Genomic DNA, 18,022 nt, shown 5'->3' with positions numbered 1-18,022 from the left:
AATTGATTGGGCAAATTGCAGAACCATCTAGAAGGATATCATGAGTTGTCTTCCAAAACTCAACCCTATTTCTCAACAATTGCAAGGTGGGATGCTGATTTCTTCATCAATATAGACAATTATGCTTGCGTTACTCTCGGTTAGCATATCTTATAATAAATTGTTATTTAGTTTAAGTTATCACATGCTTGAAAAATTTTGTTTAAGTTGAAAAAATGATCATATGTTTGAATGTTACAAAAGTCAAGTTTAAGTATCTTTACTTGGAGATTGTCAGGCTTTCAACTCATTTTTTGTTTCTTCAATTTAATTATTAAGCATAAATATGTCTAATAACTGTTAGACCGTCTTTTCTGATGAGTTTTGGTTATAACAAATTTGATCTATGCATTTGAAAACCTATTAAACCTTTTTTTTTTCTTTTTCCATTTTTTATAATTTGTAATTTATTCCAGACTATAATAATCTTTATATCTATTCATTAAAAATCAAAATATTTAAACTATTTCATATTATTTAAGTTGTTTACAATATTTAATTTATCCAACCCGTGTTCACACGGGTTTCTAACCTAGTTGATCAATAAGCACAATTACATTCCATTATTATAATCGTACATCCATTCATATAGCATTGAATTTGAGTTACACTTGATGTTCCTGATGTGCCATATCATAAGTGGCATGAAGACCAAACAACACATAGTAAACCAACATAATCCCGGTGCATATGCCAAACCGAATAAAAGCCATATAACCCAACGACCCCATTAGAAACAAATTCGTCGCAATCGACAGTGAAGGAAGCCATGGAACTAATGGCACCCCCCACACTTTCGGTGTGCGTTGTTGCGGCAAAAGCACCGAAATCCCAAGTGTACCCACGAACCACAAAGGGACAGTCACCGCATAACCAACCCAACCACTCGAGTCTAACCCCCAACTAGCCGATATCCCAATAGATGACAAAATTATGATCAACAAAAACCCTACTAGTTTAAATAAATTTGTACGCGGGGTGACCTCGTGTACTACCTTCTCACAATAAGTGCAACCGCCATCATCATGAATACAAAAAGCATGCTCACGGATAATAAACTAGATAAAATGCCCAAACTCGAAAAGAAAGCAATGCAAGCGCTCGAGATAGTCACAAGCAACGTCGCGTTTATCGGAGTTTTTGTTTTCGGATGGACTAAAGCGAACCATGGTGGGATCATATGCGCTCTAGCAATATGAGTTATATACCGCGCTTGACCAAGCGCGCCAACCAATAGGACCGTGGTCATACCCTTGAGTGCACCTAGAGCCACTAAATACTTGGCCCATTTCATCCCAACCCTCTCGAACGCAATCGAATAAGCCGCATTCGGGTCGATGTCCGTGTATTTTTGCATCATGGTTAGCGAAAGAGCCATGAGGCAATAAATTACTGTAATAACCGACATCGACCCGAGCAGGCCTAGCGGTATGTCCCGAGACGGGTTCTTCGTTTCTTCCGCCATCGTGGCAATAGTGTCAAACCCTCCGTAAGCAAAATACACAATAGCCGCAGCTCGGAAGACACCCTCGACACCAAAAGGCACGAACGGTTTCATATTTGAAGCATCCGCGTGTAAAAACCCGGCGATGATCATGAACAAAATCACAACCGTGTTGACTGCGGACGCAACCCAATTGAGAAACGAAATGTTGCAGGTACTACTCATCGCGATCGTGGCTGCGACCGCAAGCACAACAACCGCAATCGGGTCCAAAAGATTATACCCTTCCGTGAGATCGGTATGTATCCGCAACGAATTCGGTTCGCAGCTTAAAAGCGAGGTGAAGTACGAAGTCCACGCTCGGGCGACCGCAGCACTGCCCACAATGCACTCCAGAAGAATGTTTCCCGCGGTAATAAACGCCGTGAAGTCTCCGAGTTCCACTCGGAGGTATGCAAACGAGCCTCCGGCTACTGGAATCTCAATTGCGAATTCGGTGTAGCAAAAAACCGAAAGCATGGCTGAGAAACCCGAAGCAACGTACGACAAGACAATAGCGGGTCCGGCGTTGTAATAGGCTTCTTGGCCGGTAAGGACGAATATTCCGGCTCCGATGACTGCTCCGAAGCCGAACCACATTAAGTCCCACCAAGTGAGGCAACGCTTCATGTCGTTTTCGCTTTGTTTTCGGAGTTTTTGGATCTCATTGGAGTCTTGAGAGCGGGTTAGAAGGCGGTTTTTGAAGCGGGGATATGTGCGGGACAAGGCGTGGCGGTAGGAAGACCAGTCCTGGAAAGATTGCTCCGGGAAGAAGTCTTGTTTGCTCCATCGCCAGTAGGATTGTGGCTGGACTTGCTCCTCATTCATGTTTCCATTTATGTTTTCTGATGAGGACATTTTGAATGTAAGTTAAGTTGTGGTTATTTTTAATGTGAAGACATTTTGATATTATCTCATTTATTGGTTGGTTGTTTGGTGATGATTGATGAAGATGAATGCTTTGGATGGAATGGAACAGTAACATAACATTGACTTAGAAAATGTTTAAATGCCATCTGTTTCGTTGGGTCACTCGACACTCGTTTTTCTAAACGGATGTGATATGTGGCCATGACATTTTGTGAAAACCAAGAAAAAACCATATGTTGGGTTAATTCTACTGTATGGCGGCTCTGGTTGAAATTAAAAGAAATATAAGTGACGTAAGATAATTTCGTTCACATTATTTTTTTCTTTTAAGTGTTTAAAGAATCTAAAATATATGACACATTAGGCTATAATGATCTAGCTTTTATAAGTTAAACTAGTCTAGTTCGAGCTTACAAACTTATGCTTAAGTTTATTAGACTCAACTCATTTACACCCTCATAAGGGCTTGCGAGTGTGGGTTTGAAGGGGGATGAAATAGGCATCTTAAATATGGTAGTTATTGTAATGATCGTATGAGGACTCAGTGGTAGGACATGGTTGTATGTATTAGAGAAGATATTCTATAAACTAGAGAAGATATTTTGTATAACAAATTGATAGTGTTTGATATTGTTTGATGGCATGAGGATCATTGCCTAAGTTAGAGTTGTATTATGACTATATATATATTTGTAAATCAATGATAAAGGTGCAGCAATTCATTCCAATTCTATCATGGTATCATACCACTAAAAAAAACCCTAGCGTCGTTCATCTATCTTCGGCCTCTTTCTTCTCATTCGATCCTACCTCCTGTGCTTTACAACATACACATTCATGGCTGTAATACACCCCGCTCTAACAGTAAATAACATCCGCAACTTCATCCCCCTTACTCTAGATCTTAAAACTGGTCAATACACCTCATGGGTCGAACTTTTTGCAATCCATTGTACGGTTTATGAGGTGCTTGACCATATTCTACCCACTGCTACCCCATCTTCCTCTTCTACTGCAGACAAAGAAAAACAACAGGATGTATCTTCAACTGTTGTCCTTGCCTCTTGGGATCGGTTGGATGTCGTGGTAAAGCAATGGATCTATGGCACAATTTCTCACAATCTTCTGATGAATGTTATTAAACCAAAAGCCACTGCAAAAGGAACATGGGATGCCATTGCCCATCTTTTCCAAGACAATCAAGCATCTCGAGCTATGGCGTTGAAAACCCGTTTCACAAACACCAAACTGGAATCTTTTTCCAGTATCTCAGCCTATTGCCAAGAACTAAAGGTACTATCTGACCAATTAGCTAACGTCGAATCACCAATCTCCGATGCCGATTTGGTCCTACAGTTGGTGACCGGTCTCACAAATACAGAATACGACGCTATTGGCATGTTCATCAGTCAAACGATTCCATTGCCCACATTCTCACAGGCTAGATCAAGACTCACACAAGAAGAAACTAGGCGAGCAGGCTACAATTCTAACCCCATTACGAGGACGGCTCTACACACCAGCCTAAACAACTTGCCTCGTGATACATCTGGTCGTGGGACATCAGGGTCAACTACTGAAAACCGTGGTGGGTCCTTCGATTCTTCCCAATGGGGTCGGGGCCGTGGTTCTCAGGGACGAGGTCGTGGACGGTCTCGGGGACGAGGTTTCCCCGGTCATAACACTACCCCTGGTCAACCAGTTCAGAGTACGTACTACCCCACTTACACCAACCAATGGGGGTTCAATCCTCCATACAATAACATGCATATACCACCTTCCCCTCACCCTACCATACCCATACCCTACAATCGTCCTCCTGCCACTCCTGAACAGAACTCACAAGCAGGCCTGCTAGGCCCAGCACCTCAAGCCCATTTTGGCCAAACCCACCATAACAACACATCATCACAGTTTGCTTCATAACCATACATCCCTACCAATTTTGGGTAAGCTTTTCAAACCATAACCTTAAACCCTGATCTTCAATGGAACCTTGACTCCGGTGCAACGAATCACATGACCAACAAGACAGGTACTTTTTCAAAATTTTTCAATAATTTCATGTCGAATAATATTGTCGTGGGAAACGGGTTCCAAATCCCTATTCTAGGGACCGACTATACCAAACTCAATTCCACCTTTAAACCCTTACATATCAACAACGTTCTTTAGCACCTAACCTTATTAAAAATTTACTATCTGTTTGTCGTCTTACTATTGACAATATGGTTTCTATTGAATTTGACTCATTTGGTTTTCTTGTGAAGGACTACCAAACGTGGATCCCTATCCTCCGCATCAATATTACCGGCGACCTCTACCCACTCACACTCTCTTCCGACACCAAGTTCACAAGTCCAACAACTTTTCCTGCTCTCTCTCAGGATCTCTGGCACAAGAGACTAGGGTATCCTAGAATTTCACTATTGCAACATTTGAATAAACATAAATTTATTTCTAGTACAAGACCTTCTTTTAAACGTATTTGTCAATCGTGTGTTTTTGGTAAACATGTTAAGTTACCATTTTATGATTCCTTATCTAGTACTCATCTTCCTTTTGATATATTGCATGGTAATTTATGGACGTCTCCAGTGCTTAGCACCGGTGGCCACCGATATTACATATTATTTCTTGATGACTTAACGAATTACTTATGGAACTTTCCCCTCACTAATAAATCACAAGTTTTTTTCCATTTTCCTCAATTTCCATAAGTTCATACTCACCCAATTTAATATACATATTAAAACTTTTCAATGTGATAATGGTACTGAATACAATAATAAAGTGTTTCACACCTTCTGTGCTCAACACGGTATGTCTTTTCGTTTCTTTTGCCTCCACACTTCATCTCAAAATGGTAAAGCGGAACGCAAAATCCACTCTATCAACAACATCATTCGCACACTCCTCACCCACGCTTCTATTCCCGTAAATTTCTGGCATCACGTGCTCCAACTCGCCACTTATCTTATCAATATCCTCCCTAGCAAAACTAAACAAAACCGTACCCCCACCTCACTTCTATACCACACACAACCACTTTATTCACATCTCCGCACCTTTGGGTGCCTGTGCTACCCCCTCCTCCCGTCCACCTCCATCAATAAACTCCAAAACCGCTCCTCCCCTTGCGTATTTTTGGGCTATCCTTCTAACCATCGAGGATACAAATGTTATGACTTGTCCACCCGTAAAATTATTCTATCCCGACATGTCATATTCGATGAAACCATATTTCCCTTTGCTACCTTGCAACCCCCCCCCCTCCTTCTTATGAGTTTCTTCACTCAAATATTTCATCCGACACATCCCCGGTGTTCTGGATATCTCCACATCCACCTCCTACTCCAAATTCCCCCACTCACAACATTCCCGATTCTCCCACTCAAACACCGGCCCAACAACCCTCACCGGATACCTCGGCCCACTCGATATCCCCACCCCTCACGGCCCAAACCCCATCTAATCTACCAGATACTACAACACCTTCATCACAGTCTTCCACTCCACCTCCCACCGTCACACCCGATACCACCCCAGTACCCGACTCCCCTCCCACACCCACCTCCCCACATTCGGTCACGACAACACACACCTCCCCACCACCCCCTCCGGCCCGGTCCATGACCACCCATAGCATGGCCGGTATTTGTAAGCCCAAACCCATTTTTAACCTCCATACTTACGCCACCCTCGAACCCATTCCGCTTAACCCGACCGATGCCTTAGCCAACCCTCTTTAGACCCGTGCCATGACAGATGAATTCAATGCTCTTATTGAAAATGATACATGGGAGTTGGTACCCCGTCAACCGAACATGAATGTTATTCTGTAACATTCGTTACTTTTCAAACCCGAAAACCCGACCCGTTTTAAATTTTCGTCTTTGTTATAAAGATATATGTTTATATATATATCAAGTTGTGTTTAATGTATTTTATGTTTATTAATATTTACTGAATTCATTAACTTGACTCGATTTATCATTCATGCGCATTCTTGTTCATCAAACGTCATTAACATTATATTCACAAGAATTTAAATTATGGATCATTGGTTTCCTTACTCATTTTAATCGATTGTTGAAACTCCGGGATTTAACGTTTTAAGGTTTAAAGCCTCTATTTAAACGAGTCGCAACTATACGTTAACTCTACAAATTATAATGTCCCTTTACGTTTATTAACGCATCTCAAAGTTCGGGACTCAATTCATAAATCATATTTATTTTAAAGCAATATCAAAGTTCAAGGTTCATTTGGTAAGTTATGTTTTAAATTGGTTTTAATATAAGTTGAAAGTTCAGGGGGCTAAAATGTAAAATTATTTAAATTATATTGTTAAATAATTAACCTAACCCAACCCTCGTCCCCTTCCCTTTTGCCGGACCGTTTTTCCGGCCACTGCCGCCGGTGACAGCGTCGGTAATTCCAAAACACCTCCACACCTCAAATTTTGACCCGTGAAATCTGTTAACACGTTATATCGACGATATAATATTGTAACCAACTAATTAATTATATTATAACAACCTAATCATAACCGTAAAGGGCACCGGAATTCTTGGAAAACCAAATTAACGCGTAAACGCTCCACCAATCAGTATAAATACCACCCTCTCCTCAATCTAAACTTGCTCACGCCCTTCTTTCTCTCTAATTTACTCTATAATCTTAACATTAATCCGGCAAAGGTTTCGTTTTCCAGCAACCGGGTCTCAGCCAAAACAACACCAGTTAAGGTAATTGTTATATGCATTTGATTAGTTTTGATCCAACAAACAAAACCCCTAAACTAATTTTAACAAACAACGAACAGAATCATCAATTGGAATTAGGGTTCATATAGGATGAAGATGATGATTCTGATATGTGTATTTATATAATTTTCTTAAATCTCAACTGAATGAAATAGATGGAGCAGCTGGTTAACACGTTAGGATAATAAATATCAGACCCGGGTTCGAAACCCAGGTTAAGTCAAGCGGTTCTTTTCTTTTTGTAACCTGATTATATTATTATTATTATTAATTAAAATCATAGAAAACAAATAATATTTATATATATTAAAAACCATATCATTAACGAATATCTATCCTAGATCAACTGGTTAAACATGAAACTTATAACATCAAGACCTGGGTTCAAAACCCGGGTCAGTCACATATATTTTTTTTGAATTATTTAATTTCAGTTTATTAATGTTTAATTAACCTTTTTAATCAAATAAAAATCAAGATAAATTTATAAAAAACTTTTTAAATTAAATAAAAATTATGTAAATTAACTATAAAATATATCTTACCATTTTACACTTAAAAACCGAGTCTTCAGTTTTCGTAAACCGTAACTAAAAATTGTTTAATAATCTTAAACTTAAACTTAAACTTTAATTTTCTAAAAACCGTTTCGTTAACACGATAATTTTATTTCCGACTTATAAACACTAGTTCAAGTATTTCAAATGTACAAACCTCATATCCTCACCGTTAAAACATTTATATCATATTAATAACCGATTTTTCTGTTAAAACATAAGTAATAATATTAATTAGTTCGTTAGCTTTAATCCGTACTTTGGAGTTAAAACTCGTTAGTTTTAATTCGAGATATAATCCCCATCTAAGACGTACATTATAATATCATAACTCCCATATTAGTGTTAAAATTATAACTTAAATAATAAACATCGCTAAAACTTCGTTAAGCTAAAATATAATACTATATTATAATTTTCCATAAAAAGTCAATAAAAATATATTAAAATCCCTTTAGCTAAATTATTGTTTTCATCAATTCCGTTAGCTAGTCTTTAAATATGTGTATTTATTTATAGTTCGAGAAGTTCAAACGTTTCAGATTCTTTAAACGCATTTTCGATCGCTTCGGTTTCGTTATTGTGCTATCGACTCTTATCACACGTTTATCTCCGCATTCGAGGTGAGTTTTTCACCACCCCTTTTTAATGTTTAATGTTTTGGGGTAGCATATGTATCCTTATAAAAATTCAAGCATTGTTTCTTCTATTACAAACTACAATTCGTATATGGACTTGTGTGCTACTTGTATTACTTGCACGATTGGGAAGCCTCATTAAATATAATCATACGCACCCTCTTTGCACTCCGGTCCATTTGTATCAAGTGGAAAAGGGCCTCATTATCCAAGTACGTTGGTTGTTACCAATTGGAAAGGACCTTACTTGCGCGATTACCCAAGTACGTTGGTTGTACCAACTGGACTTACTTGCTCGTTTATCACATGTCTATGAATTGTATGGTTTTTATGTACGTATTTAAACTGTGGAAACTCACCAGCTACATTTATAGCTAACTATATTTTATACATATGTTACAGGTACCGTGATTAGAGGATGAAGGACTAGAAGACGCTTAGAATACCTAGGTTATTTAATAAATGAGACATTTGTTTTGATTTCAAGTTGTATTCTTATTTGAACTTGTGTTACATGTCTTATTAATGAATTAATGTTATTATGGTCACAAAATAGTGTCACGTGTGTTTGAACAATCTGTAAGTCACACTTGGGCGTTTCCGCTTTAAGCCGGGGTGTTACATATTCGGTGTATGTGGATATTCAAACATAAAACAAAGTCGGATGGTACACTTGAAAGGTATAAGGCTCGCCTTGTGTGTGATGGCAGGTCCCAGCAAGTGGGTGTTGACTGTGATGAGACTTTTAGCTCGGTTGTCAAACCGGCAACCATACGCCTTGTGCTATCCATCGCCCTATCTCAAGGGTGGGACATTCGTCAGTTGGACGTTAAGAATGCCTTCTTACATGGGAATTTGTCTGAAACTGTCTTCATGCATCAGCCTATGGAGTTTAGGAATCCTCACCTAAAACCGGCAACCATACGCCTTGTGCTATCCATCGCCCTATCTCAAGGGTGGGACATTCGTCAGTTGGACGTTAAGAATGCCTTCTTACATGGGAATTTGTCTGAAACTGTCTTCATGCATCAGCCTATGGAGTTTAGGAATCCTCACCTACCTCATCATGTTTTTAGGCTAAAGAAATCCTTATATGGTTTGAAGCAGGCACCCCGGACTTGGTATCAACGGTTCACGGATTACGTAACCACCTTGGGATTTCGACATAGTTCATGTGATCACTCTTTATTTATCTACACTCGGTCGTGACACGACTTACCTTCTACTATACGTGGACGACATCATCCTCACGAGTTCGTCGACAACCCTAAAAAAAGTATTTTATCCCTTCTCTCCGGTGAGTTTGCAATGAAGGATCTTGGACCGTTAACTAATTTCTTTGGTCTTTCGGTATCTCGAGATCCAAATGGCTTGTTTCTTTCCCAATCAACTTATTCCATGGATATCCTTCAACGAGCAAACATGGCATAATGTAATCTGGCGCACACACCCGTTGACACTGTGGGCAAACTTAGTGTCGATGCATGCGAGCTTCTAACAGATCCAACAATGTACCGGCGGTTAACGGGTGCGCTACAATACCTAACCTTTACGAGACCCGATATCTCCTATGTTGTACAACAGATTTGCATGCATATGCATGCGCCACGTACCGCTCATTTGAATACTCTTCGAAGGATTTTACGTTATGTAAAGGGTACCATGTCTAAAGGTATGCATCGGAGTCATATTTCTACATTGGTTTCTTACACCGATGCCGACTGGGCAGGCTGCCCGGACACTCGCCGATCTACCTCCGGTTATTGTGTTTATCTCGGTGACAACCTCATTTCTTGGTCCTCGAAAAGACAGCCTACTATTTCGAGATTCAGTGCCGAAGCATAGTATCGTGGGGTTTCTAACGTCGTGGTAGAATTATGTTGGATTCGTAACCTTCTTCTTGAGTTAGGGCGTCCATTATCTCGGGCGTCATTGGTTTATTGTGATAATGTCAACGCGATTTATCTTTCGGGTAACCCGGTTCAACACCAACGTACCAAGCATATTGAAATTGGCATTCACTTTGTTCGAGAAAAGGTTCATCAAGGTCACATTCGGGTTTTGCATGTCCCATCGCGACATCAATTTGCCGACATCTTCACCAAAGGATTACCACGCGCATTGTTTGAAGATTTTAGAGCCAGTCTAAGCATCCGTGATCCTCCCGCTTATACTACGGGGGTATATTAGAGAAGAAATTCTATAAACTAGAGAAGATATTTTGTATAACAAATTGATAGTGTTTGATATTGTTTGATGGCATAAGGATCATTGCCTAAGTTAGAGTTGTATTATGACTATATATATATATATTTGTAAATCAATGAGAAAGGGGCAGCGATTCATTCCAATTCTATCAGTATGGCTCTTAATGGTGGTGATAGTCATAGAAGGTGGATAGTGTTTGTAGACATTCTTAATCTTAAAAATAATAAACTTTACCTTTTTACAAATTAATTAAAATTTAATTTCAACTCACGCTAGAAAGATTAAACCAATAATGTGGTTTTAGTATGAAGGAACTGAGGTTGGAATGAAATTAAACATGTTTGTTTGTCATGTATCAATGAAATAGATCATTTCAAAGGAATACAATTCTTTTCATTTATAGTTTTTTTCATTTCTTGAAAGAAAGTGCTATTTTTTCATTCATTTAGGGAATTGAGTGAGAAAAAGTCATCATCAATAATAATAATAACAATAATAATAATAGTTAATATTATAATTCTTATTTTATTATCAATATTATTTTTTTCTATTACAATATAACTATTATCATTATTATAATTACTATTTTGTTATTGTTTTCTATTATAATATAATAAGTATATAACTATTATTTTAATATTATGTTATAATAAAAATTATAATTTTATTTATATTATTATATCATTGTTATGTTATTTCTCCTTTATTAATTGATAAAAATAGTATGTGTGTATAGTTTATTATTTAAATAAAATAATATAAAGTGATGATTAATTTTATTTCTGCGTGGTAATCAAACAAAACAATAGAACGGTAATGATACATTTTATTCCTTTGTCCATTCCATTACCCTGTTTATTCCATTTCATTATCTCATATCAAACAGACCCTAAGTACCTCAAGAAAACGTTATCATAATTAAGTCATAACAAGTTCTAGAAGTAAAAATTATATATATATATATATATATATATATAAAGATCTTGTAATTATCTATTTCAAGAAAATAGCTCCTCACGTTGGAATCAAAGTGATTTGACTTTAGACGGCCAAACACTTACAAGACTAATGACTTTTGAGGTCTCCGGTGTGCTGAATTGTGATTGGTCAAAAATATAAGTTAAAATAGTTCACTCCACTGTTTTGGGACGGCCAAATACTTTATCTCATTAAACTTGATGGGTAAAAAAAATTAATTGTGATTTTATGGGGACCGCTTAAAGAGCCCGGAAAGAGTAGGATAAAATAAGGTTTGCCAAGAATACCATCCTCCGATTTGTCATGGGTATTTCCCCACCAAATCCAGTGAATTTTCACCGGTTTTTACCAAGGATTTTGATACTTTTTGTACCTTTTGCCTGAGTCTTTCGCAAAAGTTTTTAACTTAGAAAGTAGGTCGGAGAACTGGGATGGAGTGAGACGCCTCCTTCAACGTTCAAAGCCTTTTACTCTTGAAAAACCAAAAAGGTTATAATCTTGTTTGCTATTTTAAAATAAAATGAAACTATACGTCTCTTTGTTTTGGTCATTTCTTTTGGATTTATGTTGGAAGTCTTTGCCTTTGTGTGTTGAACACACGGATACGTCTTTTTTGATTTGGACGCCAATGGCTAAAATGCACTATTAAACTCATTATCAAGATACACATTCTTTTCAATGAAACTATCAAACGCTATTTCAATAATACATATAAAACACTTTATAAAAGAAGCTACGAAAGAAAAATAAAACTATACTTTTTTAAGATATGTCTGTTAGCTTCTGTTAGGGGAGAAATAATGAGCAATAGTAGAACCTCGTTTCACCGTGTTCGCTTGCTTCTGAGGCCGAAGCCATGCACGAACCTCATCCTGTATTTCTGGTGGCAACTCTTCAACCACCGATTGGTCGATTTCGTCTGCATTGTAACGCCACGTATTTGCTCTTCGTGCATTTTGACTTTCGGTTAATGCCTCATTCTCCATATCCACTGCTTCTTGCACTCCTTCAGACAGCATATCAGCAATCATTTCAATTACTAAAAATATGTGAAACATGACGAATGAATAAGTTTAATACCTGATAAACATTTTGTTTCTTGCTTTGATGAAGAGCAAGAGTTAGCTTGGAGAAACCTCAAAATGGAAGATGTTCCCTTCTCTTTTGTTGCTTTCCTTTTGTGCTCGCATGACCGTTTTCCATCATTAATATTCTTTTGTTTCTCGGGTAGCCTCGGTTGTGGTTCATGATGTGTTGAAGTCAAACAGACTGCACCTTTAGATGTGGTCTCATTTTGATCAAAACTGGAAGTATCATGTGTGATTTGAGTCTGTTCCCCGCCACATTCAGTTTGATGAGACACTGAATGGTTTTCAGTTCAATTAAATGGAAAAAGTAATTAGTATGCTAGCATGGGTGATTTATATATAAAAGAAAAAACCATTATGAGAAAGATTTCCAACTTGATGGTGACAAAGTATCATTTTCTGGTGCAAGTTTTTCATCAGACGGTTCTGATGAAGCAAGAAACTGATCTTGACCATGGAAGTATTTCGTGATTGAAGAAGTTCCCTACCAAAACAAACATAAAAATTGATTTTAGTGAACATAATCTCAGTTTTAGAAGTTTCAACAATTAATAATAATAATAATATTGATAATAATAATAATAATAATAAAGGCATTTCTTACTGATGGTATAGCGACAATTTTGCTGGCTGAAACAGAAAGACTAGTAATTCCCCAGCCACCATCGGCAGGATTCGTGTACGACCCAAGGAATTCACGTAAGGCAGCTTGGAAAAGATTTGCAGAATCTTCAAGAATCTTCCCTGCTCCGTATCTTAAAGGGCATGACTTAGAAGGGAACTTCTTGAGTGAATCTGTATCTGTGGACTGCAAAAACAACATTAATGCAAACCTTTAACAACGGGCGCGTTGGGTTGGGCTTGGCCTTTGAAGATCAGTTTAAATGAACTGTTTTACAGAAAAAGTATCGAAACAAACATGCACTTGTTAACGTGTTCTGTGCTTTGGCCTTTGCAACTAATCTAATTCCAGAATCTGTTCTGAATGTTTTCATGCATGAAATCAACTGTCACATAATTTATCTTCTATCATATTCATTCATCCATCAATCTTCATAGCTTATACTCATTATTTCAGCATTAAATATATGTAATTTCATATATACACACACACACACACACTAAACATACAATTCAAATCAACGTTTGAACGAATAAATGTCAGACATTCATCAATTCTTATCTGATGTTTTGTATGGCACGTGTATTACTAAAGAATGCAAACAGGGATGCGATCATATATTTATTCAAAGTCACTGCTTACTATTTCTTTTTTCATAATATAGTGTTAACCCATTAGAACTGCTTTAAGTTAACAAGTTTAATAAGAGTGACCGTTTTGACCCATTGTAAACTTTGACAGGATCCAAATTGGCCCGCTGTCTAATTTGAGTTCACCCATATGAACCCATATACAACACTTTTTGGGCCCAAATCAACCCTTTCTTTGAAGAATGGGTCATGATTGTCGCCTCTAATTACATGATCAAAATAGCTAGAAAAAAATGATAAAAATGCCAAGAAAAGAGCTTGAAGAAAGAATAACAACCTTGTATGCATTAGCATGAAGAGTAAGTGTATGTGCAACTCGTTTATTTGTTTCAAGATCTAACTGAAGTCGTTCACTTAGCTCTTCACATAGTTCTTTGAGCCATTTTTCAACCTGAATGAGTAATTGAAGAAATTATTAGACTTTATACTAAATAGCTGTAATGCAATAATACTGACAGCAGCAATAGTTTTTAGAGCTTGAACTCCAGGAAATGTCTTCCCGGAACCGTGACTTTTAGGTAGCAAACGACCCTCAACTTCATCCCCATTAACACCTCTTGCAATATTCCATAGCCAAGTACTGGAAAACAATTTAAAACTAAATATCAACAAAGCTTTAGTATACTATACTACTAATGAATAATAAGTAACAATAGTTACCCTGTATTAGCACCGTAAAGATCTTGTAGTTTTTCAACAGAAAACTGCAGTAGATCACCAACGGTATTCACTCCAAGGTCAGTTTGTAAGGAACTCCCGAGCTTCCCTCCAAGCTGTTTCCTGATATTGACATGTCACCCAAGCATATTAAGTAAAAACAAATAGAAAAAACATAATAACATGCTAGCGAAGTAAAATACTAAAAATACTTACATTTTCTTTATAGGCAAAGGTTCAAGAAGCCCTTTTACTGAAGACAAAGTGACAATAGTTTGTTGTGCAGGTTTATTCATACCACTTGCTAGTTTTGCCAGCATCTGCAGCATTCAAATTTAATGTTTTTGACAAAAAAAATGATATTTTTGATAACGAGAAGATGGTTAAAAAGTTTAAAAAATATATACTTTGTTATGAGCAACGCCTGCAGAACATGTAAACTCAGTCTCCCGTAAAACCTGCAACCGCAGTTCAGCAACAATAACAGCTCCACACGCCAACAATTTATCACGGTGATCAGCATCTCTTCTCGTTAACCATTCTCTCACAATCTCTTTATTATCATTTCCATTCTAAACAAATTTGATAAATGTAAAAACTTATATTGTTATCATTACAAATTTACAATACGACTGTATACACAGTGTTTCCTTACCAAAGTGAGCCCTAAAACATGTGACTTAAGAACTTCATCATCAATACTTTCCAAGCTTTCCAATGGTGTTTCTTTCAACATCGTCTCAGCAGCATCAGTAAGATCAAGGTACACTTCATCAATCGATGCACGCTCGCACCGCCCCTTTCTTGCAAGAATAGAAACAACCTGCAAACGTAAACATAACAAACACACCAATCTTTTACCACATACACACCAAAAAAAACAATGCAAAACTTAAAACTGTTTAAAAAGTTTCAAACTTTACAAACCTCTGAGCCGGCATTCCTGTATATGGTCAAGTTGGCTTTACCACGGGCCACCGGGACCTGAACGAGGTGAATTTGGGGACAGACTTTCTTTGCTTCATCACCTCTCATTGAGCTGAACACCAAATAGATGATATGAGTTTAGTACTGAAAAATGGTTACGAGTCTGTGATGTGAAGAACGAGTGTTACCGTTTGACGCCGTCTTTCCTGGCTTCGTAACCGACAGCAATGAGACCCCCACCTTTCCAAGAGTTGTATTGAACAACAGCAGTTGGTTGGCCTCTTAAATGCGGTTGTTTACGTTGCTCCACTAGTTATGGAAAATGAAAGGGTTAATTTTACTTGTTGTATGCAATTGATATAGATAAACAGAGATTAAAGTAAACGAATTGAGTATAGATAACAGTAGTAATGAAATTCCCTATTTTTCTTAGTTAATAATAATCGGGATGATGAAAGAAAACCTAACGGTTAATAATATTGGAGTATACAGCAAGTATGATAATAGGATAGAGAGAGTATAGTTATAGTTAAAGGGAAACCTTGAACGTAGAAGCAGTCCATGTCGACGTGAGCAATGATCCGGGAATCCGACGTCTCTGGTCGAGCCACCGGCATCTCTCCCTTCTTTTCCCTCCAATTCAACTTCACAAAGGGAACCAGTTGGTTAAGCGGGTGTTTGGGATTCCTTGTTTAACTTATTGAAATAGTTAAAAGTATGTTTGGGTTTGTTTCACATAGGATAAGTAGATATTGTAACATATAACTTATCTCAAAAACAAGTTAAAAATAAGTTATAAGGAGATAAAAATAAGGAAATCCCAAACACCTCTTTAATTAGCGGCTTTAGCCGGAGATGTAGCCGGTATCGGTTCCTTAAGACTACTCCCATTCATAACCAAACTATTCATTAAAACACTAATTTCTCTCTTATCCACCTATACAATTAACTACGCCCAAAATTTTCACTCCCATTAACAACCAACCAAACAAACTATTTTATATTAAATATAATTAAAATTTTAATAGAAGATAAAAAAAAGTTTTTTAACTAAAAATAATAAATAGATTAAAATTAAAAATTAATTAACATGATAATTTAATTAGAAATGGAGTACGTTACCACAACTTTTAAATTAAAACATAACTTATAAATTAATTATGTTTTAGTTATGATTTTTCAATTTAATTATGTTTTATGATATTTTAATTTTATTATCTTCTAATTATTAATAATAGTTGGGATTTTTACATATTTCCCCTTCCTAACCTTTGAAATTACATATTTCCCCAATGTATAAGTTTTTAACGCAAAATATACAATGCTCTTTAAGCATGATTTGGAAAAATATGTAATTTTAAAGTTTAGGAAGAGAAAATATGTAATTCATAGTTTAATAATATGTGATCATAGGATGCTTTCAATTAATAGTGGAAAGTATTATGGTGTGTTGGTCTCAGGAACCGACCGACTTAGAGTCGGTGGAGCAAACAAGTTGTCCAATTTAATTGTCACATAAGCTAATTTTCATTTTCTTTTTAAATCCACCTCGGATAAATAAGCCAACCGACCGAACCGATGGGAATAGTCTAATCCTATGTTCCCGAGTTTAACTCGTTTCACTACATGTATGGGTGTTCACAGTTAACTGGTCATTACTTTGGTTTCGGGGTAGATTTTTTTACGACTAAAGGTATAAGCGAGTCATTTTTTATGATCAGGGGTGTAAACGAGCCCAAATCGGTTTTTTTAATAAATAATTCCAAATAGCAATGCTCATTTGGTGGTTAATGTGATGAGTCGAGCTTTGGCTCTCGTTTTGACTTACGAGAGATAGGGCTTGAGCTCGGCCATTTCCAGTTACTTTTTTCAAGCTTAGCTCGTGAGTTGTTTTTTAAGCTCAGACGCAACGCATTTATTATCCATTAATCAATTTATATAAGTTTTTATAAAAATTCTATAAGGGGTTTGGCACGTCTTAATCAATAGAAAGTATGTGCAACAAATAAAGATTTAAAGTCTTTTGGTGCATAGCATTATAGTCGATTGCTTCAAAATTCTTTTGCAAGCTTAATTAACTCAAGTGCAATCGAATAACATGTAAAATCATAACAAAGTGCTAGAAAGAAAATGATAAGGGAAGAGTTGCCTGGGGTATTGAGAAGAAGACATGGTATTGAGAATAAATGCTCATTTGGTGGTTAATGTGATGAGTCGAGCTTTGGCTCTCGTTTTGACTTACGAGAGATAGGGCTTGAGCTCGGCCATTTCCAGTTACTTTTTTCAAGCTTAGCTCGTGAGTTGTTTTTTAAGCTCAGACGCAACGCATTTATTATCCATTAATCAATTTATATAAGTTTTTATAAAAATTCTATAAGGGGTTTGGCACGTCTTAATCAATAGAAAGTATGTGCAACAAATAAAGATTTAAAGTCTTTTGGTGCATAGCATTATAGTCGATTGCTTCAAAATTCTTTTGCAAGCTTAATTAACTCAAGTGCAATCGAATAACATGTAAAATCATAACAAAGTGCTA

At 37.0% G+C, this 18,022-nt stretch overlaps 1 protein-coding gene and 1 pseudogene across 1 annotated transcript; both read right to left on the bottom strand.

Annotated features, from left to right (window-relative positions):
• Positions 1 to 644: 644 nt before the first annotated feature.
• LOC143541881 (cationic amino acid transporter 5 pseudogene) lies at positions 645 to 2,350 on the bottom strand (annotated as a pseudogene).
• Positions 2,351 to 12,924: 10,574 nt separating this feature from the next.
• Positions 12,925 to 16,105, bottom strand: LOC143541880 (DNA polymerase eta). Its single transcript, XM_077034577.1, has 11 exons — positions 16,028 to 16,105; positions 15,675 to 15,795; positions 15,487 to 15,598; positions 15,215 to 15,382; positions 14,967 to 15,131; positions 14,776 to 14,879; positions 14,563 to 14,682; positions 14,359 to 14,482; positions 14,180 to 14,293; positions 13,235 to 13,438; positions 12,925 to 13,114 (listed from the first exon to the last, which is right to left on the bottom strand). The coding sequence occupies exons 1-11, from the start codon at positions 16,101 to 16,103 to the stop codon at positions 12,986 to 12,988; spliced, it is 1,437 nt and encodes a 478-aa protein (XP_076890692.1). The 5' UTR covers positions 16,104 to 16,105; the 3' UTR covers positions 12,925 to 12,985.
• Between the last annotated feature and the right edge of the window lie 1,917 nt (positions 16,106 to 18,022).

This window comes from Bidens hawaiensis, unplaced genomic scaffold, assembly GCF_021521415.1.
Source record: "Bidens hawaiensis isolate Kalapana, Puna unplaced genomic scaffold, B.hawaiensis_p1.1 tig00012719_1, whole genome shotgun sequence".
NCBI lineage: Eukaryota > Viridiplantae > Streptophyta > Magnoliopsida > Asterales > Asteraceae > Bidens > Bidens hawaiensis.
The sequence above is the reverse complement of the archived record's forward strand: the minus strand, read 5'-3'. Positions and strand labels throughout refer to the sequence as shown.

Bases quoted from the DNA above. Each gene is read 5' to 3' on its own strand.
- LOC143541880 (XM_077034577.1), bottom strand. From the start codon at position 16,103: ATGCCGGTGGCTCGACCAGAGACGTCGGATTCCCGGATCATTGCTCAC. The intron at 14,683-14,775 runs GTAAGTATTTTT...TGTCAATATCAG, and splicing joins CCTTTGCCTATAAAGAAAAT to GAAACAGCTTGGAGGGAAGC. The intron at 14,294-14,358 runs GTCAGTATTATT...TTACTCATTCAG, and splicing joins CTCTAAAAACTATTGCTGCT to GTTGAAAAATGGCTCAAAGA.